Source organism: Leptonychotes weddellii, chromosome 3 (genome assembly GCF_054177405.1).
Source record: "Leptonychotes weddellii isolate Sample4059 chromosome 3, ASM5417740v2, whole genome shotgun sequence".
NCBI classification, from domain to species: Eukaryota; Metazoa; Chordata; class Mammalia; order Carnivora; family Phocidae; genus Leptonychotes; species Leptonychotes weddellii.
The window spans coordinates 111,204,439-111,229,232 of NC_138371.1; the positions used below are offsets into that span (position 1 = coordinate 111,204,439).

The 24,794-nt window shown below is 48.9% G+C and overlaps 2 protein-coding genes across 4 annotated transcripts in view; one reads left to right on the top strand and one right to left on the bottom strand.

Annotated features, from left to right (window-relative positions):
- HSPH1 (heat shock protein family H (Hsp110) member 1) overlaps positions 1–24,794 on the bottom strand; it is a 467,085-nt gene that overhangs the window by 98,776 nt on the left and 343,515 nt on the right. The window lies entirely within an intron of this gene.
- Positions 27–24,794, top strand: ALOX5AP (arachidonate 5-lipoxygenase activating protein). Of its 3 annotated transcripts, XM_081814794.1 has the most exons (6): positions 60–297; positions 6,929–7,028; positions 13,575–13,645; positions 17,894–17,975; positions 22,549–22,608; positions 24,328–24,794. In XM_081814794.1, the coding sequence occupies exons 1-6, from the start codon at positions 228–230 to the stop codon at positions 24,488–24,490; spliced, it is 546 nt and encodes a 181-aa protein (XP_081670920.1). In that variant the 5' UTR covers positions 60–227; the 3' UTR covers positions 24,491–24,794. The 3 variants fall into 3 exon arrangements, with proteins under 3 accessions (XP_081670922.1, XP_081670920.1, XP_081670921.1); XM_081814796.1 differs by lacking the exon at positions 13,575–13,645 and having other exon boundaries at positions 27–297; XM_081814795.1 differs by lacking the exon at positions 22,549–22,608 and having other exon boundaries at positions 79–297.

Below are 24,794 nucleotides of genomic sequence, written 5' to 3' on the forward strand. Positions count from 1 at the left end.
TTCTCTTGGCAGGTCACACGAGCCAGGGTGCTTTGGTGGCTAGTGAAAAAAAAAAAGAGAGAGAGAGAGAGAGAAAGAAGAAGTAAGTGTGTAACTGTGCCGGGACCTTCGGAAATTCTAATGATGAAAGACGGAGTGCGGGCTCTCACTTCCCCTTTCTGCACGGTCCAGGCCTGGGCGCCCGCCACCAGACTAGAACAGTCCTCCCCAGGGAGCCCGAAGCAAACATGGATCAAGAAGCCGTGGGCAACATTGTCTTGCTGGCCATTGTTACCCTCATCAGTGTGGTCCAGAACGGTAAGGGAAGGTCCTCACTCGGAGGGGGGGCCAAGGGTGGATTTTGTTTGCCAGGTGTTGGCAAGTCAGGCTTACACCGGTCTCTGCGTCTGTGTGCACTTTGGCTCACTTTTGCCTTATTTTGTTATTTGTTTCTTTTCCTTGAATGTATGGGTGTGTGCATTTGTGCCTACAGTCGGGGTTTTCCTTCTCCTGGGATTCCTTTCTCTTTGATGGGGGTGACTAACCATGTTTTCAGAGCCAGGGCAGCAACCTAGAGGCTTGATCCAAACCCTGACTGAAGTGTCTGCAGTCAGCATTTTAACTATTAATTACTGTGGCCTGAGACCGGGTGGGACGCAAGAAGCCTAGAAAGGGAAAGTGAAGTACATGTTTACTCAGGCACTAGGCTTTAGTAAGTGCGGCTGGGCTGACCTCAGTGCAATTGAGATTATCTGTCACCTGTCGGCTAAAAAACACGTCAATTTGGGAGGTGGGAGGGAGAAATCCCCTTATCATTATTTTATCTCTGTGTTGCTCTTTTTTTTTGTTTTTCCCTTGTGGAGAAACAGGTTCTTTGTAATACTTTCATTTTCCCCCTAGCAATGTATAAATTTGAAGCATTTTTCCTATGCATTATATATTTACATAAAGAGAGAGAGGAAGCATTTTTCTTGTGTGGGGTTTGCATTTCCATTAACCTTGCTAGCACTTAAAAAAACCAAGTAAGGAACCCAGACCTGAAAAAGGTAAGACCGTGTAGAATTTTCTCTTTAGAGTTCTGAGTCAGGACTGCCACCGACTCTTTTTACACATATTTCCAGTGGCTTTGTGTTTTGTAGTTTATTAAGATAGAGGAAAAAGGAGAGTAATTACTAAGGGCAGCTGCTGTAACCTAATGGTCATTACTGCATGTCCCCACACTGTCATACTTGGGAAGTTTGAGTATTTAACCAGTTTGGGATATCCTGTTATTTCCCCCCAGCTTGAATGTGGACAGAAGCTGAGGCTTCACCTGAGCCCAGAGTGGGGCTTCCGGGAGACCTTCCCACCCAAGAGGGGCCCGACTTTGCATCCTCCGAGTATGTTTCCTATATGGAACAGCAGTTGATCGCTTTTTGACCCAAACATTTTCATACTAAATCCACACCATCAAGTTGCGGCTCAGAGAGGGAACAAAGGGATTGTTTAGACTGCCATTCCTCAAGCCATTGCTATTTCGTGCAGGGACCATGAGCTCCCTTGATCTTGCACATCAGCCAGGGATTCATTTATTCAACCTGCCTACACCTGCCGGGACCCGCTGTGCTGGCTTTATGGGGATATCGCTATGGTGTGGGCCCCCAGGAAAGGAAAAGATAGTGAGAAAAATGGCCAGGCATGGTCAACAGGAAGCCTTCAAAGACCCTTCTGGTGTCTTTGGGGGCAGTTTTCCACGGGTGGGTGGGTGGACAGGGCTCTTTCAGCCCGGTGTAGGGTCTCGCCTCCGGCCCTTCCTCTTATGAGCATCAATGTAGCTGATGATCTCAGTGGACTGGGGAGCCAGCTCCCCGTCACCCGCCTGTGGGGAAGGGGCTAAACTAGCTGGAAGGTTGGCGCTCACCCTGAGCTGCTCCCTCTCAGTTCAAAGCTGACTTGGGGGAGGCTGCTGGGTCTCCTGTTGTGAGTACAGAGTCTCTTCATCTCTCCCGAGATGCGGAACCCGCCCTTGGTCTGTTGAGTGGGTCCTGGGCTTTTTCTCTAGTGGCAGAACAAACCCTGATCAGACTTGAGGAGGGACCAGGAGGTTCCTAATTGTTTTTGGCAGTGAGAGTAAGTCTTCTTCCTTGGTACAGTATGGAAGGAGAGATTATAGCTAGCCAAATGTCTGAGTCTTAACAACCGCAGTCTAAGGGCCTTGACTTTGGACAGGCCATTTCAGATAGATAGGGACAGAACACAGTGGCCTCACTAATAGAGGTCCACCAACTGATGAGTAGGATGGAGGTTTCCTGGTGGGGAGATATGAGTATGGACCTGAGTGGAGCTCCCGTTTTGGGAGACTGGAGACTTTTTCAGGCTGGGCAGACCCTACATGGTGGCCACATCCTGTCCTCTGCCCTCCCCTCCCCGCTGTGAGCCGCTAGGGCAACGTGGGGGGAAGAGTGACTTTGTACAGCTCTGGTGCACCTTTGCTTGGGGAAGGGACAACCGGCTGCTCTTTTGAAGCCACAGAAGCAGCCCAGCCACATTCCTCTCTGAGGCAGAGACCTCGGACTGCCATGTGATTGTGATGCTGAGACCACTGTGTGAGGCCTTTTACTTGTAACTGTGAACTGTGCCCATGTCTGGGAACAAGAAAAATTCCAATAACTTGGCAGAGAACATCTGTACTTGCTTGCACCATGAGTTTTCAGGTAAACACAAAGGTTCAAGTGCATGTCCAGAGCCTCTCTTTGCAATTCTAATTAACTGCAACGTTGCAACCATAGATCTTCCTTACAAGGTTCAGAAAATATGCAAAGACTGTGCCTCTCTCCTCCTGCCCCGCAAAATGCCATTTCGAGCCCTTCCTGTTAGTGTGAAGGAGTATTTACGTGTTGTTGCCAGGCACCGCACACTTTGTCTTTGTCCCAAGACAAAGAGGTCTGGTCCACCTGTGTCCATGATGGTATCTGGGGTCCGTGCTTTCTGTACACTGTGTGGACCTCATTTCTTGGAAGAGGCCAGAGCCCAGTCCGCCTGGGGGAACTTCCTCCTCTGACTCTTACACATTTTTAGTCATCAAGATCTTTGAACCTGTGGCCCTCTTCCAGCTTGATCCAGCAAAACACAGATTTGGAAGCACAGAACGAGTTTAAAATACATCATTCCAAGAAAGCTGGGCCAGAACCACCAAAGCCTGGTTTCCCAGGGAGTATAGATAGATGCATTTCCTATGAATAGCATCCAGAGAGCCTCCAGCTTCTTCTGCCAAGGTGCCAGCAGCGTTGACATGCAGCAAACCTGAAAAAACATAGATTTGGGGAAAGTGATTTCCATAGGAAGCCAAACTAATGAGATTGAGAGGAGAGGGTGAGCCGAGGGGTAGGGCACTGAGCCTCGTGCATGGAAGCCTGAATGGCAACAGCAGAGAAAAGATGTCCTCCAGCAGGAGTGCTGTTCCCACAGCCCTCTGGTAGTAGGGAAGGGTTGTGGGAATTGGCATCATCCTCTCTCCTCCACTCTCTTCTTACCGTGAAGCCAAGAAGGGGGAGACATGATGACCCTGCGGACACAAGAGTTTGTGAGAATAGCGATGAGGAGGGATGTAGAGCTGGTAGTGAGCCCTCATCTTGCCGTGTCATCCCTGGTACTCCCACCGCAACACACACACACTCCTAATGAATCTCATGGGCACCATATTGGAAGACCTAACAACCCAACCTAGGGTTAGACGGGCTTTAGAAACAGGACTCATGAAGTGCCCCATAGCAGAAATCTTATTTACATCATTCTCAGCAGCTCCTACCTGAACCCTCCTGTGCTAAAGAGCTCACGACCTACCAAGCTTGCCCTTCCCATCATTAGGTGTCTTGAGAGTTGGCTTTGTGTCAAGCACAGTGCTTTGTGTTGGGAATAATACCTCACTGAATCCTTGCAGCCTGTGGAATATACACTAGTATTATTCCCATTTTACAGAGAAGCCATGTGGGGCTTGGAGAGGCTAGACCATTGGTTGAAAGTCCTAGAGCCAGTTGGGGTGACACTGGGATCCAAACCCATTCCAAAGAGTAGACGCTTATGCTATGTATATTGCCTCAGATCCATTTATTCAAACGCACACTCCTCAAGAAGTCCTACTGCCCTATAACCTCCATCCACTGGTCCTGTTTCTATTCTCTGGAAAAGCCTGGACTATGCTTGCTGCTTCTAGGTTTACAGAGTCAGCTGTACCATCCTGCCTTCAATGTATCGCTTCTCAGGTGGTTGGTTTCCAGGGTCCCTTGTCGTTGGGTCACCCCCTCCCACCCATCTTGCCCTGTGCTGTCTAAGATGCAGATGATAGATGCATCTGGGATACAGACATCAATTCTATGAAAATAATCATGGGCGTGTGATTCTTTGAACACTTGTATCTCGCTGCTGGAGCCTCTTAACTTTGTGCTTAACTAAAATCTCCAGATCTTTTCATGTGATCCTGAGGAAGTTAGTTGGCTTCTCTGACTCTGTTTCCTTAACTGAGAAACGGAGCTATGGTAGCTTCCATATGTACTTGTTGGAGGCACTGCGTGGCATACCGGAGGGCAAGTAGCCAGCAGGGCCCAGCGTGTGGTAGGTGCTCAGGTCAGGGATGGCCTGCAGCCTTTTCTCTTCGTGTCTCTGGCTCTGGCTCTCGCTCTCTCTCTGGTTTGGCCTACCATCAGCAGTTGGCCAAGATAAGTGTGTTCATGGTCTCTGCACGAGAAGTTTCTGTGACACCGTGGAGGATAACGCGGGGGCAGGGTGTGAGTGGGTGGTGAGGAGTGGACAAAGGAAGCCAAATTCTTTCAAGCTTAGGTAAGCAGTAGGGAGAGGTAGAGCCTAGTGGATCGAGGCAGGCTTGCTTTTGTTTTGTTTGATGGGTGGGAAAGATCCGAATCTGTTTCTAGGGTCAAGAGGCGGAGGAAGAAAGAGAGGGAAGGTTCAGGAAACGGGGAGAACACGGATGAAACAAAGGGCTGAAGGGGTAGCAGGAATGGACTTAAGGTCACAGGTAGAGGGCAGTCCTTGGAAAAGAGGAAGGGGTTGGTTTCTCTGAGCAAGGAGAGGAAGAAGAAAGGCAGATGCAGAGAATTACAGCCAAGTGGTGCGGCTGGTTGCAGAAATAACCTCTGACTTTCTTAATACCGTCTCTGTGACATGTTCAGAGGCAAGGGCCGTCCTGGTGGGTTCCGGAAAGGCAATGGTCAGAATTTTCTACTGTATTTTGTGGTAAGAAGAGACATTCAGAACAGACCGATGTGTACTTACATCCCCTGTGGCTGATGGAATCCCTGCGGTGAGCTTCAATGTGACAGTAGTGAGAAAAAAACCGTCCTCATCTGCCCCCCTGGATTTGAATCCCCAGCTGCACTGCTCCCCAGTGGAGTGAGCTATCCGACCTCCCCGAGGCACTGCATCCTTGTCTACAAAGTGGGAACAGCACTGCCCACTTCGCAGCGTCAGCGCAAGACCCAGTAAGGGACTAGATGTCAGGTGTCTGCTGGAGCGCCTGGAGCTGGCCGATGCCGCCTTCAGACCAGTGGCCCTTAGCTATGCTCCAGACAGGCACGTTTCTAGGATAGGGCTGTACTTTTGCCCAAAAGAAAACCAGGGCAGGGTTTTCTTCATATACATGGTTGATAAGGCATCCATTTGACATTTTTTTGAGGAAGTTAATATGAAGCTGATGAAAAGGAATCCCATAAGACCCCTGATATAACGGGGGGAGGGGAGAGAGACCTTCATTCCTACCCCTCCCTGCCCCAATCTATAAACAAACCCTCGGGATTCTGGCTCCTCAGCACCCCTCACACCCCACAGCCAACCCCCTAGTTGGCTCCCTCCTATCTTCCCCCTGTTGTGGGCCTGACCCCTCTAGACACTCACCATGCAGAAGACAGAATGGCTCTCTGCTTAACACCATTCCTCAGCTTACACCTGTCAGGAACTCCTTGTTGCTCGTGAGATGGGAATAAGTTCTGATTTTCTTAACATGGCTCTCATCAAGGTCATAGTCACGCTGCTAAATCCAGTAGGCACCTCTCAACTATCCTCTTCTTCAGGCCTGGGCTCACTTACTGCTTTCTCACTCCGTCCACCCTATGAGCATGCCACATGGCTCCTCACCCTGCTCTGTCTTCTCTTCTCTCCATGGCTCGGCACACAGTATAATTTTAATTTAAGTGTTTTGTTCACTGTGAAACACTGTGTATGATCTATCTCCTCTTCCACCCTTACTGGAACATAAGCTCCTCAGGCCAAGGTTCTCTGTGTATTTTGCTCTCAGATGCAAGCTAAGTGTCTGGCATATGGCAGGTTACAAAGAAAAATGTCTGAAAGAACAATTCACCATCTACCTCTTTGGCCTCATTCATAATTCTGCCAGTTTCCACTCCCTGCTCCCGATTTCCCCCATCATAAGCTGGACATAGCAAACCAAAGACAGTTCTCGCCTCTGCACCTTTGTGTATTCCATCCCACTCAAGTGGGGTGATCTCCTCTGTTGCCTCCTCCATCTCTTTGGCTAATTCCCACTTGTTTGGCAAATCTTATCCTAGATGTCGCTTCCTTTAAGGATCACTCCGTGATCCCAACACTGAATTAAGTTGCCTCTTGGATCCTCAATGTTCTCAGTCAGTTTCATCTTAGCATGAATCACTAGAGTGCAATTTCTGCCCTAATTGTGTGTTTATTTCCTTCGACTGTAAGAACCTCGAAAGTGGGGGCTGTGTCTTGCTCACCGTAAAGATCTTGCTTCACCATCACCAAATGCAGTGATTTGTAGAGATAGCTGCTGAATGAATTTTTGGTAAATGACATTTGTTGGAAGACGTTTAGGGCTGTTTGGAGGGCACATAGAGGGAACATTGAACATTCTAGTAAAATAATGAGAAACCAGGCTCAAGAACGTGCCCATTATAAACCAGATCCAAACCTTTCTCTCTGCCAGGTTTCTTTGCCCACAAGGTGGAGCATGAAAGCAAGACACAGAATGGGCGGAGCTTCCAGAGAATGGGAACACTTGCCTTTGAGCGGGTCTACACTGCCAAGTGAGTCCAAACCCTGATACTGCAAACTAACAGAGTGCGGCCCCGGGCACAGGGGCCTCCCTATCAGAGTGAAGACCACTCTCAAGGCTACATGTCTGTCTGGGCCAACCTTCAGAGTGCAGGGGGAGGCAGAGCTCCCAGGGAAGGTTGAACCTCTCCTGGGGGGTGGGAGTGGGGGTGGCTTTGTGGACACCCCTCATCATTGTAATAAGTGCTAGTGTTTCAAGAAAGGAACTGGGGATATTGGAGGCTGGGGTGAGGGGAGATGTGTGATCACCACACTCCCCCTTGCTCCAGAAACTCTGAGCCAGTCCTGTGGTCACAGTGTTACCAGTTTCCTGGGGAATTAGTCCAGAGGTACTACCATGAAAACCAGCCATGATTCATTGGCTGGCTTTGGAAACAACAGGTGGGCCGTGATGGCAGCAGCCTTCAGCTCACTGCCCCTTGTGTCCCGCTCCGTGGACATCTGGAGGTGTGGCAGGACCTTTCAGAATGCCCGGTCTCCTTGAGCAACCAGAACAAGAACAGTAAGAATGGGGGAACTGTGCAATTGCTCCCCCCCCCATTCTTTACTTTTGAATAAAAAGGCTGCTTGAAAACACCTGAACGGTTCAGTGAAGGAAATGGGAGCTATTTAGGATGCAAATCTGAATCGATGTTATTCAAACACTCATTTTTTCCTTTATGCAGAACGTATTTGAACAGCAGTTTCAGGCAGTGGCCTGTTTCTCTGTGCCTGTGACGAGGGACCTGTCAGAAGGAAAGGCTTCAGCTATGAGCTGGCTCAGGAGCTGGCCTTGAGTCTTAACTCAGAGGTGACTCTGATCGCCCCCACAGATCTTTCCAAAGGGGCAGTCATGGACACGCAAGGAAATCATCGCAGGCTGATGTCCTGGTCCCTTCACCCCGTCTGGGCCCTTTGCCTTTTGGGCTTGGGGCTTCAGGCTGCTCCTGAGCGCTCACAGTCCCTCCAAGACCTCCCCCTCTCCCGGGCCCTCACCACCTGCTCTCACCCCCTTCCTCAGACTAAGCAGTCCTGGGCAGGGTCATTCCCGCAGTCGGATCTCAAGGAAATTCTTTGCTGAGCTACCTACAGGGAGATTTCTTTTTTAACATTTGGGCCTTCAGTGTATGAAGTTAAGTTTCCATCTTGCCAGCAATGAAGACAAAATGGAGCAGGCCAGGCCATTCAGTTTCTGCCGTTTTCCCCAAAGGTGGGCTGGCTCTGTGCTCACACCTGGCCCTTGGCACCAGCCCCCAGATTGAAGAAATGCCCTTCGGTGCTGGCTGCGCTGCGTCATTTGGAAGGGCGGTTTAGAAGTTCTGCAATGGTGTGGGGTTCCTGACGGAAGAAGGGGCCAGGGGAGACGGGTGGGGCATTCTTGCTGCCCGGGGGGGCCCCATGGTGTGGATGGCGCAGCCCAGCTCCCCATGCCCCTGCGTCTTTACCACTTCACCTCCATGAAAGGAGAGTGAGAAGAATGAAGAGGGGAGGGAGTTGTGGAGAGGTAGGAGCTCAGGGGGAGGAGAGGAGAATTTTCTGTAAGATGAAGGTTGCCAGGACACTGTTGTGGTTCTGTTACAGAGACCACTTCCTCCCTGACCCAGCTAACAGCAAGCACTTGGCGTGCCTAGGGTGGTTTATAGAAGGGTGGCTTATAGAAGTGCTGGCAAAAGCCAGAGGCGCCCAGTCTGCTTGCGTCTGCCAGGAAGCTATAGGCAAGGGGTTGTGTGTTGGTCCAGCGAAATTTCTTCTCCAGCGGTGGCTTGTCGAGGGGCCTCCAAAAGCACCAAAGAAGGTACAGGTTGGGCCGTGGATTTGCAAAAAGAAAAGAACATATATTTAATCTTGTTGTCTAAAAACGAAGAAATCAAGCTGTACTCACGTTTAATACTCAGGTGGAAAGCCGAGTGTGTATTATACCTGTCACAGGGTGGCGTGATCAAATCTTCTGGTTGATGGGGTGTGAGATCATAAATGTTTCCAGACCACAGCTATCAAGAAAAACTAGCATAACAGGATAAATGATGCTGGTGGATTGAAAAGCCTGATGCATATTTTTCAGCATAAAATATGACTGCTGACAGATACAGATGGTTCCAGATTTGGGGGGCAGTTGATAAACAGATATTGCAGCGAGGTGTGGCCCATCAGCTCCAGTTTGGCCTCGGTTAATGGTCTGTCCCATCACCCATCATCCACCAGGGCAGAACTGAGTCAGGGTTTGAGAGACAAAAAGAATCTTGACCTTGACTCTCTGTTCATGTGTATAAAACATAATTCAAAGCTCTGTTCCCCGATGAGGAGCACAGGTAGAACAAAGTTTGATTTCTGGAGGAAAAGCTCAATTAACTGACCTGAGATTCTTCCCCAGGAGTGCAGGTAAGCACAGGTTGCCGAGAAGAGAGGGGTCCCTGGACAAGTGTAAATTTCTGACATGTGTTCCATAGATTACAAGTTCGTGGGCTGGTAACACGTGTTACAGAGAAGAAGAAGTTCTGGACAGCAAGACTTTTTGAGAACTTTTAATGAGCTGAGGAACATTGTGATTCTTGGTTCTCCAAGAAAGGGAAGTCTTTTTTTAACTACAGATACACCCCCCATTTTTTTTTTTTTTTTTTGCAAAGCATATCAAGGGTTTAGTGTTTCACAGAATACATTTTGGGAAATGCCACCCTAAAGTCCTTTCTCTCCTGCACCTCTCAAAATCCACCTCAGACTCACTTCTGAGTGGGGTGGACTTGTAAATAATTTGAAGGTAATAGATCTGCATTGATTCTATTGATTAGTAGTGATACTATTACTATTATTAGTGATATTTACTTAAGTTAATCCAAACTCACTAATAAAGCACTATGTAAGTACTTCTCTATCTGATTCCCAAAGGTGGAGAAAAACAGAAGGGAAAATACGAGTCCTTTTCTCCGTGAAAACATTGATAGTGTAGTGCATCAAATCGAACGCAGCACAATGAATTGTCGACAAATCTGGCAAGCACCTCGGAATTGGACCTCAAGAAATGAGAGCCAAGATGGGTTTGCCAGTTTTGTCTTGCAGAAAAAATGGCGCACAACTCTCCACAAAAGAAAATTTGGAAGAATGATAATTTGTCAGCAGGAAAGACATTTCCACTGGGGATTGTAAGAAGGAAGACGTCGGAACAGTAATAGTCACCATTTATTGAAAGCTTGTTATGAGTCAGACACTGCTTTATCTCATTTTATTTTCACAAGCCAGTGTGGTAATTACTAATGTCTCCACTCACCTCTTATAGATGAGGAAGACCGAGGCTCAGTGAGGCTAGGAAATGCACCCACATTTACACAGCAGCTGCCTAGACGTCGGACCGAGGCTTTGTGACTTTATTTTATTTATTTGTTTTTAAAGATTTTATTTATTTATTTGACAGAGAGAGACACAGCAAGAGAGGGAATACAAGCAGTGGGAGTGGGAGAGAGAGAAGCAGGCTTCCTGCCGAGCAGGGAGCCCGATGCGGGGCTCGATGCGGGGCTCGATCCCAGGACCTGGAATCATGACCTGAGCCGAAGGCAGACGCTTAACGACTGAGCCACCCAGGCGCCCCGAGGCTTTGTGACTTTAAAGACCATGTGAGCATCCGCTAGGCTCCATCTCAAGAGATAGCCGCATCACTGACCAAAGCTACTTGAATTCAGCCCAGCAGTGGCCCTCTGCCAAGGAGGGGCATCTTGCGTGGAGCTGTGGGTAGAACGTATCAGAGATCCTGGAGCAGAGAAGGACTGGCTTGAGCCAGAGCGAGGGACGGGAGTCTGGGTATATTCTGGAAATCCAGAGGAGGAGCCCATTCTCTTAAAGTTGGGAGAGTTTCATTTAACTCCAGACAGACCATTTTTATTGGGGACCAAGGTGACTTGAGACAATAGGAAGAATGATTGAATGACTAATTCAGTGTCCCATTACTATACCATTCTCTCTAATGAGCAAATTCCTTAGATAATTAAGAATTTTTTAAAATTTTGCACCACCCAGATGAATCCAGTACCTAAAAACAAACAAAAACAGAAGCATGAGAATGAGGAGGAGGCAGGGGAGATCTTGGTATTAATAAATTTTCAAACTGTTGGAGCATCAGGTATTAGGTCCCATCAGATGTAGAACATTATTCAATTAAATAAGGGATGTGCTCCCGCTTTTCTTGAACTGGGAAATAGATCACATTCTGAGTCCCAAGGCTGTGGTTTTGCGCCTCTGATATGTAAGAATAGATACGATGCTTGTGCTCTGTAGCTGCATATAGGACCTGTTTATTCGCTAAGTACTTCACCGTAAATAATAAATTTGTTCTACCTCCTGCCCTTCAGAGTTCCTGCTGTGTCCACTAGACACAGTGAACCGCCTGGGCACCTGGCAAGGTGAGCAGGGCTCTGCTCTCTCCCCTGTGCCTATCGCCCAGGATAGGATACACTGCTTTCTTACCTTTAATTTCATTGACTTCTCCAGTAGAGGATCTTTTGATCATCAGAGGGACGTGACGTTTCCTGTGGCCAGGGACACAGTCCATCGTCTCTGGGTTCTCTGCAGGGGATGGACCAAGGGCTGCTCATTCCAGAGTTCTCAGTGGTACCAGTGAGCATGAGACGCTATTGGTCTGAACCAGAGTTCATAGCTGATTTAGGAGGGAAAGCATGAGAACCAGATCAAGAAGTATCCCGAGGAAGGACTCCAAGGAAGGAATTTGGATAAAAGGCTGAATACATTATGCAAATTGCATCTCTGCTTTTACCCGTGCAGTTTGAATTACATTAGACCAGTGGTCTTTTAACTTGAGCATGCTTCAGAGTCACCTGGTGGGGCTTGTTAAAACACAGATTGCTGTTTCCCCCGCCCTGGGAGGTTTTAATTCTGTGGGTCTGAGATGGGCATTGACATTTGCAGTTCTAGCAAGTTCCCAGGTGCTTCTGATGCTGCTGATCCAGGGACCACGCCTTGAGCACCACCTCATTAGAGCATCAATCTCTTAGAGTTTACATGGCTCAGAGTTGCTATCAGTCTCTTAGTTTTTTCAGGTAGGGAAACTAAGTCCAAAGGGATTGCTTTGCCATTGACAAACAGCTGGTGAACGTCAGGGCAGGGACCAAATCCTAGTCACGTGCCCCTTCCACTCTATTGCTTTGCCCTCCCATCCTTTCAGGCTTCCACGTCTTGTAAGGTTGTTTTCCCATGGACATGTATATTGGTTGCCCTGATCTAGACTCTGAACTTCTCAAGAGGACACTCGCTGTTTATTTTGCCTAGTCGAAGAGGTGACAGACCTGGTTTTAGAGTTGGACTTACGGTCGCTCGGTGATGCTGAACAGGTTACTCAGCTTCTCCAAACCTCAGTTTCTCATGTGAAAATGAGAGTAGCTGCAGTAGGCCGAATGAAAGGCCCCCAAACACATTCACATCCCGACCCCAGGAGCCCATGAATAGGTTCTGTTACATGGCAAGAAGGAATTAAGGCTGCTAATCAGCTGACCTTGAAATCAAGAGAGTACTCTGGATTATCTGGGTAGACTCCAATGTCATCACAAGGGTTCTTTAAATGTGGAAGAAGGAGGCAAGGAAGTCGGTGTCAGGAAGACTCGGATGGCCATCGCTGCCTTCGAGGTTGGCAGGGGGCCACAAGCCAAGGAATGCAGGTGATCCCTAGAAGCCGAGAAAGGCGAGGAAACGGATTCTTGGCTGGAGTCTCCAGCAGGACTGCAGCGATGCCGACACACTTGAGTGTAGCCCGGCGAGACCCATTTTGGACTTCTGACCTCCATGCGATTTGTCCTGTTTGAGGCCACCGAGTTGGTGGCTACCCGGTCCAGCAGCCATAGGAAATGCGTGCAGCCACCCCTGTGCCCCCTCGGGACCTCGGTGAGCGTACAGGAGACGAAGGGTGTAAGACACCAGCATGGTGACTGCAGTGGGGTGGGAGCCCCTGCATGGGAGCCCGAACTGAGCCCCGCACGCTGCGATCCCACTACCAGCAAGGGACCTTTCTGAGCACCTGCTTTTCTGAGTCGACCCTGGTTTCTCTGGTGCTTGAAGCTCACCCCTTGTTCCCCAGCCCAGCCTGTGGGGCTGAGCTGACTTGTGCGTCTGACAAAGGTTTCCCGAGTTGGGCTCCTCTGCCCTGCACCTCCCCCTAATCCTGACAGCTGCCACAGCCGTGCTGTCTGTGTTGCTCACTTTTCAATTCCAAGAAGCACTTTGGCACAGCCAGGAGCAGGAACCATCCATCAAGAATCGAATCCATTCGCCAAAACGAATCCATCAAGAAACCAAGTCTCCCATTGGCTTCGCCGAGGAAGGGAGTGGACGGATCCCGAACGTGTGTTTGCTCCATACCACTGCCTATTTCTGATGGGGCACCCGTGTCTTATTAGTGGATGTAAGTGCAGTTATGAATGGGGTTTGCGCCTCACGTGTGATGGTGATTATCAATTTGGGTTTCGGGTGATTTTCAGACTACGCTGCAGTAACGTGTTTTCTGATTTTTCTTCTCCTTACTGTTATCTTTTTTTATTCTACAGCCAAAACTGTGTAGATGCGTACCCCACTTTCCTTGTTGTGCTCTGGAGTGCGGGGCTCCTCTGTAGCCAAGGTAACTCGGGCTTCTGTGTGTGTGTTCTCTTCCTGAAACGCGCAGCTTGAGGGGGTTTGAGTGCAGGCTTTTTATTGAAAAGACTTTGCTTGACCTCCAGCTCCGCTCCGCGAAGCCCCCGGAGAGGTGAGAACCCCCGGGGGAGGTCGTTTTGCAGGCCTGCTCTGTGCCCGGGCGGGGCGGGTGCGGTAATGCATTGCTAATGCTTGTTCCCCGGTGGCTGGTTGAGAGCTGCTTCACCCACAAGGGTGCTTTCAGGCTAAATGTGACTCAGAATCCTTAAGCAGTCTTCGCCCTGATGCAAGGGCATTATAAATGAGAGCGCCTGAGGGATCTATTCTGGGACCCTGTCACTCGGCGCGTCCGCTAATAAGCTTCCAGCGGGGCGGCCGTGTGTCTGCAGAGCCCTGGTCTCCAACCCTCTCCCGGGTTATCAGCAGCCCACAGCCCCGACTCCAGCAGGTTGACTCCCAGAGTTGATTTAAAATGAAATGGAAACCAGAGTCCTGTGTTTGGTCCCCTTCGGAGCTTGGCATTGCGCCTGGTGGAGGCTTGGCGTGACCTGGCCAGCTTCCACACCGTGGCCCCGCAGGGCGCGTGCCTGAGGAAAGGCCACTGGTGGCCTCCGAGGGGCTAAGTAATCCTTATCATCCTCTCCCACTTTATGGAGGAGGTAGAGGGGTTATTATCTCCCTCTAGTATCTGTGAGGACACTGGTTCAGGGAGATAAGGTAACTTGTTCAAGGTCACTCAGCGGGTGGACGCAGAGCCAGGATGAGAGCCCAGGTCTTTGGGGCTAAATCCTGGATTTTTCATGAGTATTTTTCTGCATTATTCATGTATCTACTGCATATACATTGAACACCTGCTTCGTGGCAAGCCCTGTGCTTGGGTACACAGTGATAAATAAAGAGATGGTGGTGGGGCACGCAGCACTTGGTGAGCTGAACCACAGGGAAGACGCGAATGGATAAATTCTTGCCGAGAGTGAGAAGTGCCAGGAAGGAAAAAGATCAGGTGCAGTGACAGGGAACAGAGGTGAGGGATGGCAGCAGAAACTCCTTCAGGAACGCCATGTGGCCTCCTTCTGTGCTCCATAAGGCTGTCATTACTCACTATTTATTTACCACTATCTATCCTGAGTGAAATAAGAAACATGTCTGGCATAACTTGAAAAATCAAGTCAAACTATGCTTATATGAGGAATTATGATTCCTTTTATGTCTTAGATGATACTTGATAGAGATGAATCTCCAGTTGTTCTAGCTAGATAAATACATAGGGAGTTGGAAGGTGTTTTGGAGCCCTGGAACCACGCATTTCAGACAAAACAAATGTTGGCACTGCTAGGGGACGAAAGTGTCAGTAAACCATCTTCGATCATCGTCATTCCTTATGACTGTAGTAAATTACTGGATTTTTTAGTCAAAAGGAACCACAGCGATCATTCTAGCCCAGATCCATCACTTTATGGGAGCAGGAGCCCAAGTCCCAGAAGGACAAGTGGTTTGCTCAAATTTCAGAATTTTTGAGTCCAGATTCGAACCCGCTGTGCCCCTCCTACTGTTCCGAGCAGCCTGGGTCCACGAGGCACGTACCATCCTCTGCAGGAGGGCAGTGAGTACAGCCATTTTCCACCCCTGACTCCTGTCAGCTCTTGTTCAGTTTAGCCGCCCATCGAAAGAGAGACGGGCTGGTAAGTTAGAGCGGGGCCATCCAGATGGGACAGACCAAGAAAGACTTCGTCCAGGGCAGATTGTGAATTGTGACGGTTCTGTGACCTTCAGATAATAAATAGCATGAACCTCATAAGCAGTTTCTTTTGTGCTTTGGTTTTCTTTTCTTTCTTTCTTTCTTTTTTTTTTTTTTTAAGATTTTATTTATTTGACACACACACACACACAGAGGGAACACAAGCAGGGGAAGCAGGAAAGGGAGAAGCAGGCCCCCAGCTGAGCAGGGAGCCCGATGCGGGGCTCGATCCCAGGACCCTGAGATCGTGACCTGAGCTGAAGGCAGACACTTAACCTACTGAGCCACCCAGGTGCCCCTGGTTTTCTTATCAAAGCACATGACACTAGTATTTTGGGCAAGGTGGAGTTGTGGCAAGAACATGGGTCTGGGGATGGGCAGACTGGAGACCGTTCTGAGGACACTCATTGCTGGTGCTAGGACCCAGGGCTGTTACTCAGCTATCCTCAGCCTCAGTTTCCCCATTTGTAAAGTAGCAATAATCGAGTTCCCAGGATGATTAAGTGAGAGAGTGTGCATAAAGCCCCTGACATGCTGCATGGAATAGATAAGATCAAACCATATACACCTGCCAATGTCTGACTGTTTAAGACACACAAAAATGGCAATTTCATATAGTCCAGCCTAACAATAGATGCCCAGTAGATGTTACTCCTAGTGCTGGGGGTGGTAATAGGGCTTTGAAATCATACAAACCTGGTTTCAAATTCCACCTTGTTCAAAAATAAAATTCGGGGCGCCTGGGTGGCTCAGTCGTTAAGCGTCTGCCTTTGGCTCAGGTCATGATCCCAGGGTCCTGGGATGGAGATGCCCTGCATCGGGCTCCCTGCTCAGCCAGAGGCCTGCTTCTCCCTCTCCCACTCCTGCTTGTGTTCCTGCTCTCGCTGTGTCTCTCTCTCAGTCAAATAAATAAAATCTTAAAAAAAAAAATACAATTCAACCAAGTGAATTTGAAGATTGAATTGGCTTTATCAAAGGATTCATGAATCCAGCAGCATCCCATCTAGTAAGCAGAGGGGAGCTCCCAGGGGTTGTACAAAATGGAAGGTTTTTATAGGAAGGAGGGTGGGGCAAGAAATTTGTTAGCAAAAGAAAAGGATTGTTCCAGGCAAGGTTTCTTTCCCTTGGGGGAAGGAGGAGTGGGGGTCTTATCCTGCAGATTACCTCATCTTCCTTTGAAGGAAGAGAGGGCCCATGTGGCCGATTACTTCATTGGCTCCCATCAGAACATTCCCAACTACAGGTTAAGACCGCATTTCTGTGAAACGGCAGTTAGATTAGGGATTAAGCCCTGGTTTGGGGACTTGGCCTAAGTGATGCCATTTTGGGCCTGTGGTTTTCTTTTTAACAACCTTTTCCTTGGCTCACCTGACTTTTATGAGTTCATTTAACAAATAATTTTTGGAAGCCAGTATGTGCCAGGTACCATGCCGAGCCCAGAGATTATGTCTAGCAGAAGATGGCTGTCCTCATGGGTCTTTTGGTCTGGTAAGTGACTCTGGGCAAACTGACTTCTTTGAGCCTCAATTTCCTCATCTGCCAAATGGGGACAGTAATGCACTCTTCACCAGGTGACCAGGGGGATTGGAGACCAAGGACCCCAAGTGGCTGGGGCAGTGCCTGACATAAAAAGTGCTCTGTCAACACAATTAGTTTGGCATTTGAACAATGCTGGAAGGTCTTCAGAGTGCTTTTATACCCAGGCGCCTATTTCACCCTCACGATCCTTCCTGATAGGTAGGAAAGCTACAGTCAGCCCTCTGTCCAGATGTAGGAGGAGTTAAGTATTAGCTCCTGATCACAATAGTCCTTGTGCGGTTGGGTTTTCTAACTCTCAGCTCTAAGGTTCAGGACTCGTGCTGCTCATGGTTGTTACTCACAGGGCTAAGGCAAAGGGAGTCTTCCTCCCTAGAGATCTTTTTTTCCTCCCCAAAGATTTATTTATTTATTTGAGAGAAAGAGAGAGCATGAGCGCGCACAAGTGGGGGGAGGGGCAGAGGAAGAGAGAATCTCAAGCAAACTCCCCGCTGAACTCGGAAACCTGCACGGGGCTCGATCTCACAATCCCAAGATCACGACCTGAGCTGAAATCAGGAGTCGGATGCTCAACCGACTGCCCCCCCCTTCCCAGGCAGCCCCCTCCCTAGAGATCTTTCCTGAATTGGCCACAATTGTTCAGAAAAGGTTGAGCATTGCACTGCTTGGAGGCCCAGAGGGGAAGGGTATGCTTTTAAGAGAGCCAGCCTAGAGCTGGGCTTGGGGTTTGGGGTGATGCCAATAGAAAGTAACAGTACTAGCATCAAACTTCTAGGTTTCTATCAGCCCTAGGCTTTTTGCTGAAGTTCCCATCAGCCTGAACTGCGACTGCGGGAACCTGAGGCCTCTGCTGGATTTTGCGACCAACACTAGTTGCACAATGACTGTGTCGATATTGTGTTACTTTAGCATGTTCTGGCATCTGTGAAACTCACACGGCGTCTCCCTTTCTCCCCTTAGTTCCCGCGGCCTTTGCTGGACTGATGTACCTGTTCGTGAGGCAAAAGTACTTCGTCGGCTACCTAGGGGAGAGAACTCAGAGGTAGGCCGCAGGGACTGTTTAAGAGCCAGGGTGTGAGTCATGCTTTTTGAGCAAGAAGAACCATCACTCACAATCATATTCTGCCTAAGATTTAAGGCTCTGAGGGATCGCTTGGGGCCGGAGGGGGAAGGCTCACTAGTATCCCTCACCCTTTACCCCCTGAACTTTGCGGGCTCTGCAAATGCAGCTGGGGGACATGACTTGTGTGCCCCGTAACCAACTCCTCCACATGGCGCTGGGCTCACAAAGGATGCTTTAATGCCACGCACTACACATTCTTGCAACCCCACACCCTCTACTCCCGCCCTTCAGAGTCTGGGCCTTGAATGACTTTCTGTGTCTGGCTTCCCAAGGCCTCCGGTGAGTGAAACGTTTTATTGTTTGCCTAAAGAAACGAGAGCTAAAGCTTGCACCTTGTGATAAGTTCTCTTGAGTAACAAATCTTCCAGGGACCAGCAGGAAGAACGTGGCAAAAATAGGCTGCACTCACATGCAAAGGATGGAGTCTGTGAATAGTGTCCCCATTGCATTGCTTATAGATGCTGTCAGACGGAAAGCTCCAGAGAAGCAGTTATATACTTTGACGACACCTGGCTTGGGAAGTCGGGATTTTCATAAAATAAATGAGGATACTTACAGAAGAAATGTTCACGGTCTAGTCTGCCATCGGTTCCTTAGAATTCCTAATGTAACAGGAGGGCTCCAAGAGCCAGGCTGGTTCTCTCCAGTTCTGGGAGGCTGCCGCCCCTATGCGGGTCCAGCCTTCCCCTCCATTTCTCTCCCTTGTCTCGTTTCACATCCCTCTCTGTCTCTCACAATAGCACCCTTCTCTTGTGGTTAATGGGCTCTCCGCTCAGATAGCATCCTTCGGCGGTGACAAAGGCTTTGACATCCCTCGAGGTCGGCGGGTGAAAGCACTAACATCTGGGGACCTTGGAAGCCTGTGAAGCTAAATGGCTGGGGGGCGGGGGTGGGGCGGGGGGGGCTTGATGGTGAGCTGCAGCCTGGAGGACGACTCTCCTTCCAGCCATTCTTTTCAGTGCTCTTCTTTTCTTCAGGCCTCTCTAGTGGCATTCGTATGTATCCTCGAAAACCACAATTCCATCATGTCTCTTATCCTAAGCAACACTGTCATAAATGAGGTTCTTTTTTCTCTCCCACCCTGGAAAACCTCTGTTCTGCCTTTCCCCGGGAGATCACCTGTTGTCAGGAGGTGGAGGGGAGGAGGGGTGTCTATCAGTGAAGTCGGGGAGGGGGGTGTCTGCTCTCTTAGGCTGCCTCCCTGGGCCTCCCTGTCTTCCTCACCAAAGTCTCAGGGGTTTGGCCCAGGCACTCTTCTCCTCATCTGTCACCACTTGCCTGAGATCTTAAAGTTGCTTTAATTCTAAGACAGTCCGTGGAGCATGACAAAATGTGTCATTTACCCACGGGCTCTTTTCATTTTCAAGGTAATCACTGCTAGGGAACGAACCAAGGTGGCAAAAATAATAAGATAGAGACTTAAAATCTTAAAACTATTGGATTTCCCTGGACCTCATAGACATGTAATTGGCCTAAACTCTTAAATCGTGGCCTGGTGTCCCCCAGGAGAGGCAGGTGAGATGACCCCAGCCCCGGCACCCCCATCTGTGCTGTGTTAGAGCCTCTTACCTCTCCTGCATCCACAGCCTTCATTACTAATCCATCACAGTGCTCTTTCCTGCTGAGACCAAAACGTGGCCTCATAGGACTTCCGAATATAGGGTTCTGAGCTATTGTCATCAACAGACATGATGGGTACTGGATGAAATGTCTAATCCTAATCTAGACCAAAATATAGCTTGAGGTGGATATAAGTCTGAGGGCCTCTGTGGCTAGGTCCAAGAGGATTTTCAATTCTGCCTTCTGGAAGCTATGTGCTAATACCCTTCCACTGTGGATTCCACTGTGGATGCCCACCTCCGTCCCTGGGCTGTGCCACACTTGGACTCTGCAAATGATTTCATGGCTTAATGTCTTCGGGATCTGCTTATTTCTTGGGCTCACCAACAGAGGAAGATACTGCTCAGTGAGACCCTTCCAGGAATTTTTCCCTTGGGCTCTCAATCATCTTTTGCTCCTCGTCGGGCTTTGGCCCTAACCACATCAGAAGTTCTAGTGTCCTTTTTGGTCCAGTGGGTAGGCATGACATTCCTTGATATATCTCCCCCACCAAAACTTCTTCCTTTTGGGATTTTGTACCCCCCTCCTTTGTCCCCCCTAGAAGTTTATAGCTCTTATTCTCAGTCCTACATCCTACTCCCTGGCCCCTTTCTCCCTGTCTTGATTAGGTAATTTGTAGCATCTCTACAGGCAGTTAAGAATGAATTTTAGTTTCTTCCCCTTTCATTCTAAGCTACTATCTGGCCCAAAGCAGTGGCTGTTTGGCATTATAGACTACTTGTCTTTTATTATCTACCTTTCCTGGCTGGCACTAGGCTGCCCTCTCTTCCTGTCCCTCAGAGCCCTGTTCCCTGTTGGAGCTGCTACTAAGTACCTCTCTGCAATTTAAGTTCTCAACCCAGTGGTGGATGGGGCAAAGACTGGCAACCCTTGAGACCAGGGAACTCAGGTTAACCAACTCCACCTTGCCTGGATTGCTCTCCTCATTCCTCGTTCACTCCCCACCCATGTAGTAAATACTTACTGACCACCTGCCCCCAGCGAGGTACTGAGTCAGTTGTTGAGATGATAATAAACATGACAGAGCCCTCGCCCTCAAGGAAGCCCGGGGGGCTGTGGAAGTCAGGGGCAGTACCCAAAACACTAAACCTATAGAAATAATTATGGGCACAGTTTTCAGAAGTCCTGGTCCCTCGTAGTCATTTTCCCCTTTAGGGTCAATATTTTAGAATCTCTGCCCCCCACCCCCAATGTGGACCATGGGGATACGTCACCAGAGTTAGACTCTAGGGGTGAGTCTAGGGGTATCAAGGCTGGTGTTTCTAAAGTGAAACCCCCCAACCAACGACACCAGAATTGCCCAGGGTGCTTGTTAAAAATATAGATTCCTGGGCCCCACCCTGAACTTTATGGACTCCGAATCTCTGGGGTGGGAGCCAGGAGAATACGCATTTTAACAACTTCTACACACAGTTTGGGAATCACTGAAGGCTGTTCATGCCTCTTTTCCAAGATGATTCATTTGACAAAAATGTATGGAGGACCTGATTTATTGGAGATACGTGGGTGAACAAAGGAGCAGTATCTTGCTCTCATGGGCCTTACAGTTTTTATTCCCTTTAGAAGTTACCAGGTTTAAAGTGGTATTTCTTTATTGAAAAGAACAGAATTATAAAGCCAGAAGGGACCATAAAGTTTTCTTCTCCTACCCACATTTTGTATATATTTTCTGTGTGAGGCAGGGAGGGTCCGCAACTTGCCCAAGGCCACACGGCAGAGAGCTGGGCCTGGGGCTCAGGGGCCTCGATGCCGGGGCTCGCCTGTCTCACACCACAGCTCCTCCTCCCCGAAGTTTTAGGCACATTTGAAAGGGAATTGTTTGTCATAAGGCCTCTTGTATGTTTTCATGTAGGTTTCATGTTGTGTGCATGTGTGTGTGTGTGTGTGTGTGTGTGTGTGTTGGAAGGGGGGATACATTTGTTTCAAAACTAACCACAAAATCCTAGTCTCCAAAACCCAGGAGCCCTCAGGAAGGCAGAAGGAGCAGGACTGTGGCCTCACACAGACAGGTTCGAATTCCCACTCTGCCTCTTCTTGCCTGTGTGACCTTAGGCACATCGTTCAACCTGTCTATTCTCAGTTTTCCCACCTGGAAAATAGGTTAACAATATTGCACAGAGTAGGTCTGAGGATTCAGTGACGTTGCATATGTAAAACGCCAGGTCCCTCAGATGCTTAATTTAATTCTGACTTTCCCCACCCCATTTAGAGAGAACTATGTATCAGCTTTTAGAAACAATAAAAGACACGCCTTGAGTTTCAGAGTCTAATTATGTAGCTTGTGGCCGGCTTTTCCTTCTACACTCTCCGTGGCCTCCCCAGAGCCTGGGGCAGGTCCTTCCTCTGGGCGCACCATGCCCACCTCCCAGGGCCATAGCCCATCTCCAAGCGGGACAGACTGAAAGAGGAAGCTAATGAAGTGCCCGAGCTGCGGACCTGCATTCACCCTTAGCCCTGCAGGTGATGGGCATGCGCTGAGCTCCTGCCCCCCTGCACCCTTCACGTGGTCTGGGAGGAGTTAAGGCACCACACAGCCCTCTCCTGGGGGGGAGATCTACCTCGAGGCCTTTGAAAAATGCTGCCCAAAGTCAAGAACACCACAATTTCAGCAGCAGGCACTGCCATTTCATCCTTCACCACAGATTTATCTCGAGCACGTTCTGAAACAGCTTTGCAAATCACTTTTTCTTGTTTCTGTAATGAGCATATGGTGGCCTCATTCATGTGATAAATCTGAGCCACCACAATATTTGACTTTTCACAATTTAATTTCTCTGAACCCTCTGTTCTCTGGCTAAAAAATATCCCTTTACTTAGACTCTGTGACTTCCTTATCGGCATTAGCAGGTAACTGTCTGTATTTGTCTGCCAGGGACACAATAATCGAGTACCAGCTCAGACAACAGAAATTGATTGTCTCATTGTTCTGGAGGTGAGAAATCTGAGATCAGGATGTTGGCTGCCTTGTTTTCTCCTGAGGCCTCTCTTCTCGGCTCACAGATGGCTGTCTTTGCCCTGTGTCCCCACCTGGTCTTCTGTCTGTGTGTGTCTGTGTCCACCTTCTCTTCTTGTAAGGACACCAGTCATATTGAGTCAGGGTCCCCCTTGGTGATCACAGTTTACCTCAATTACCTCTTTAAAGACTCTATCTCTAAATACAGTCATGTCCTGAGGTGTTGAGGTTAGGACTTCAACATATGAATGGGGGGGGGGACACAATTCAGCCCATAAGGCTCCCTTGAGGAGCCAAATATTTTTCCCCAATAAAGAGATAGAACGTCTCCCTTCATGAGCATGACTGTAAACAGGAAACCCAGGAGAGACCACAGCTGGTCAAGGAGCGGGGTGGGGGCAGCTAGCTAGCAGGGCTGCTCAAGCTTTAATGGCCTGTGAGTCATGGAGGGACTTGTCAAAATGCAGATTCTGATCCAGTAAATCCAGGGAGGGACCTGAGATTCTGCATGTCTAACAAGCTCCCAGTGGATGCTGCTGTGATAAAAAGGCTAAAAAATATCCCTTACTTAGACTCTGTGACTGTGGACCACACTTTGAGGAGCAAGGAAATAGACAGTCAACTGCAGAATGGTTTTCAGACTCTTGGCTAGGAAAGTTACGAGTTGCAGTATAAACCTTTGGGCTCCACTTCCGAAAGATACAATTTCTCATGTCGAACCCGTGTCTGCCAAATTCTGCTCTCTCTTGATTATGTCAAAACCCGGGCTCAGCAGCATTGACTCACCTGTTCAGCTGAGCCGGCTGTTCTTGTTGAGCAGTCTTGCTGCCGAAGGGTCCCCTCGCCGGGGTTGTTACTAACAGCCTTAACGAGCCATTTGGCTGGACTTTCTGAACATGCTAGTGCTTGCACAGATGGATCCAGCCCCAGCGGTCACAGAGGATGGTGGGGAGGGAAGCCGGGGCAGCCGCTGTGTACAATTAGGCGGTCACATATCCCTGGGGAAATGCCTCCTGACCCCAGCTGCTGATTTGCCTAAGCAGCTTAGGATTTAGAGCCTTCGAGAGAATATGAACGCACTAAAACATCTCTTCCCCCTCCATTCACTTACAATGTAAGAGCCTGTCTTCCATTGTGAGGGGCCCAGCTCTCGTTAGCGGGAACAGGAGGTATTCCCCAGCAGCCTCAGGAGCGAGACTGAACTCTCAGATACTGAAGCACTTTTTAGATTCCACCAGCCTTATTGGCTCATTGAAACCAGCACCCCTCTCATAGAGTACTTAGGCCCTGCGTTAGACCCAACTGCTAGCACAGCTTCCTAGGCACTCCCGGAGCAGAACGGCCTCAGGAGGGGGTCTGACAAGTCAATGGGGTCCCAAATCCCCGGTCAGAATGCCTGATGACTGACCGACAGAACCCACTGCCTTCAAGCCGTTGGGGAAATCAGGAGAGCACCGAGAAGCTGCCCAGCAGAGCCCTAACGACGATGAGGTTGGGGGTCTAGGCTCTTTTAGCTTGGTTTTGAAATATATTCAGTGACCAATAATAGCGGAGACGCTCCCATTCTTCACATGAAGTATATAGAGCGTTCCGGAGTAAAAGGAACTCTAATTTAAACCCCATGTATCTCAAAGTTGATACCATTTCTTGTTAAGTTCGTATCATTTTGCTGCTTCTACAGTTCTCTTTCTCTTCCAGCACGCCAGGCTACATATTTGGGAAACGAATCATACTGTTCCTGTTCCTCATGTCCCTTGCTGGTATATTCAACTATTACCTCATCCTCTTTTTCGGAAGTGACTTCGAAAACTACATAAAGGCAGTAACCACCACCATCTCCCCTCTGCTTCTCATCCCCTGACTCTCCGCTGAATGCAGGGTCGGCACTCTCTGATCAATACTGAAAGTCATCATAACTCAACCCTTGCAAAGATGTAGCTCCTCTTCAGACAGCTGTAAATCTAATGACCATCTGGGCTTCGCAGCTTGAGTTAACCATGCTTTCCCTGGAAGAAAATAACTTTGTGTCTGCCCCATTCCTTGAGATTGGGGGTGGCCCCGGATCTCTTTTCAGACCCATTCTGTATGTTTCTTGACTTATCCTTCTTTCTGAAGATGTTTTGTGACCACACTGATGTGTTCCTAAAATAAAATGCAGAGACATG

What these genes read in the sequence shown, in the direction of transcription:
- ALOX5AP (XM_081814796.1), top strand. Translation starts at nt 121, where the DNA reads ATGATGAAAGACGGAGTGCGGGCTCTCACTTCCCCTTTCTGCACGGTC. An exon ending in CATCAGTGTGGTCCAGAACG is followed by an intron (nt 298 to 6,928) that starts GTAAGGGAAGGT and finishes TCTCTCTGCCAG; the next exon opens with GTTTCTTTGCCCACAAGGTG. An exon ending in ATTGTCTCATTGTTCTGGAG is followed by an intron (nt 22,609 to 24,327) that starts GTGAGAAATCTG and finishes TTTCTCTTCCAG; the next exon opens with CACGCCAGGCTACATATTTG.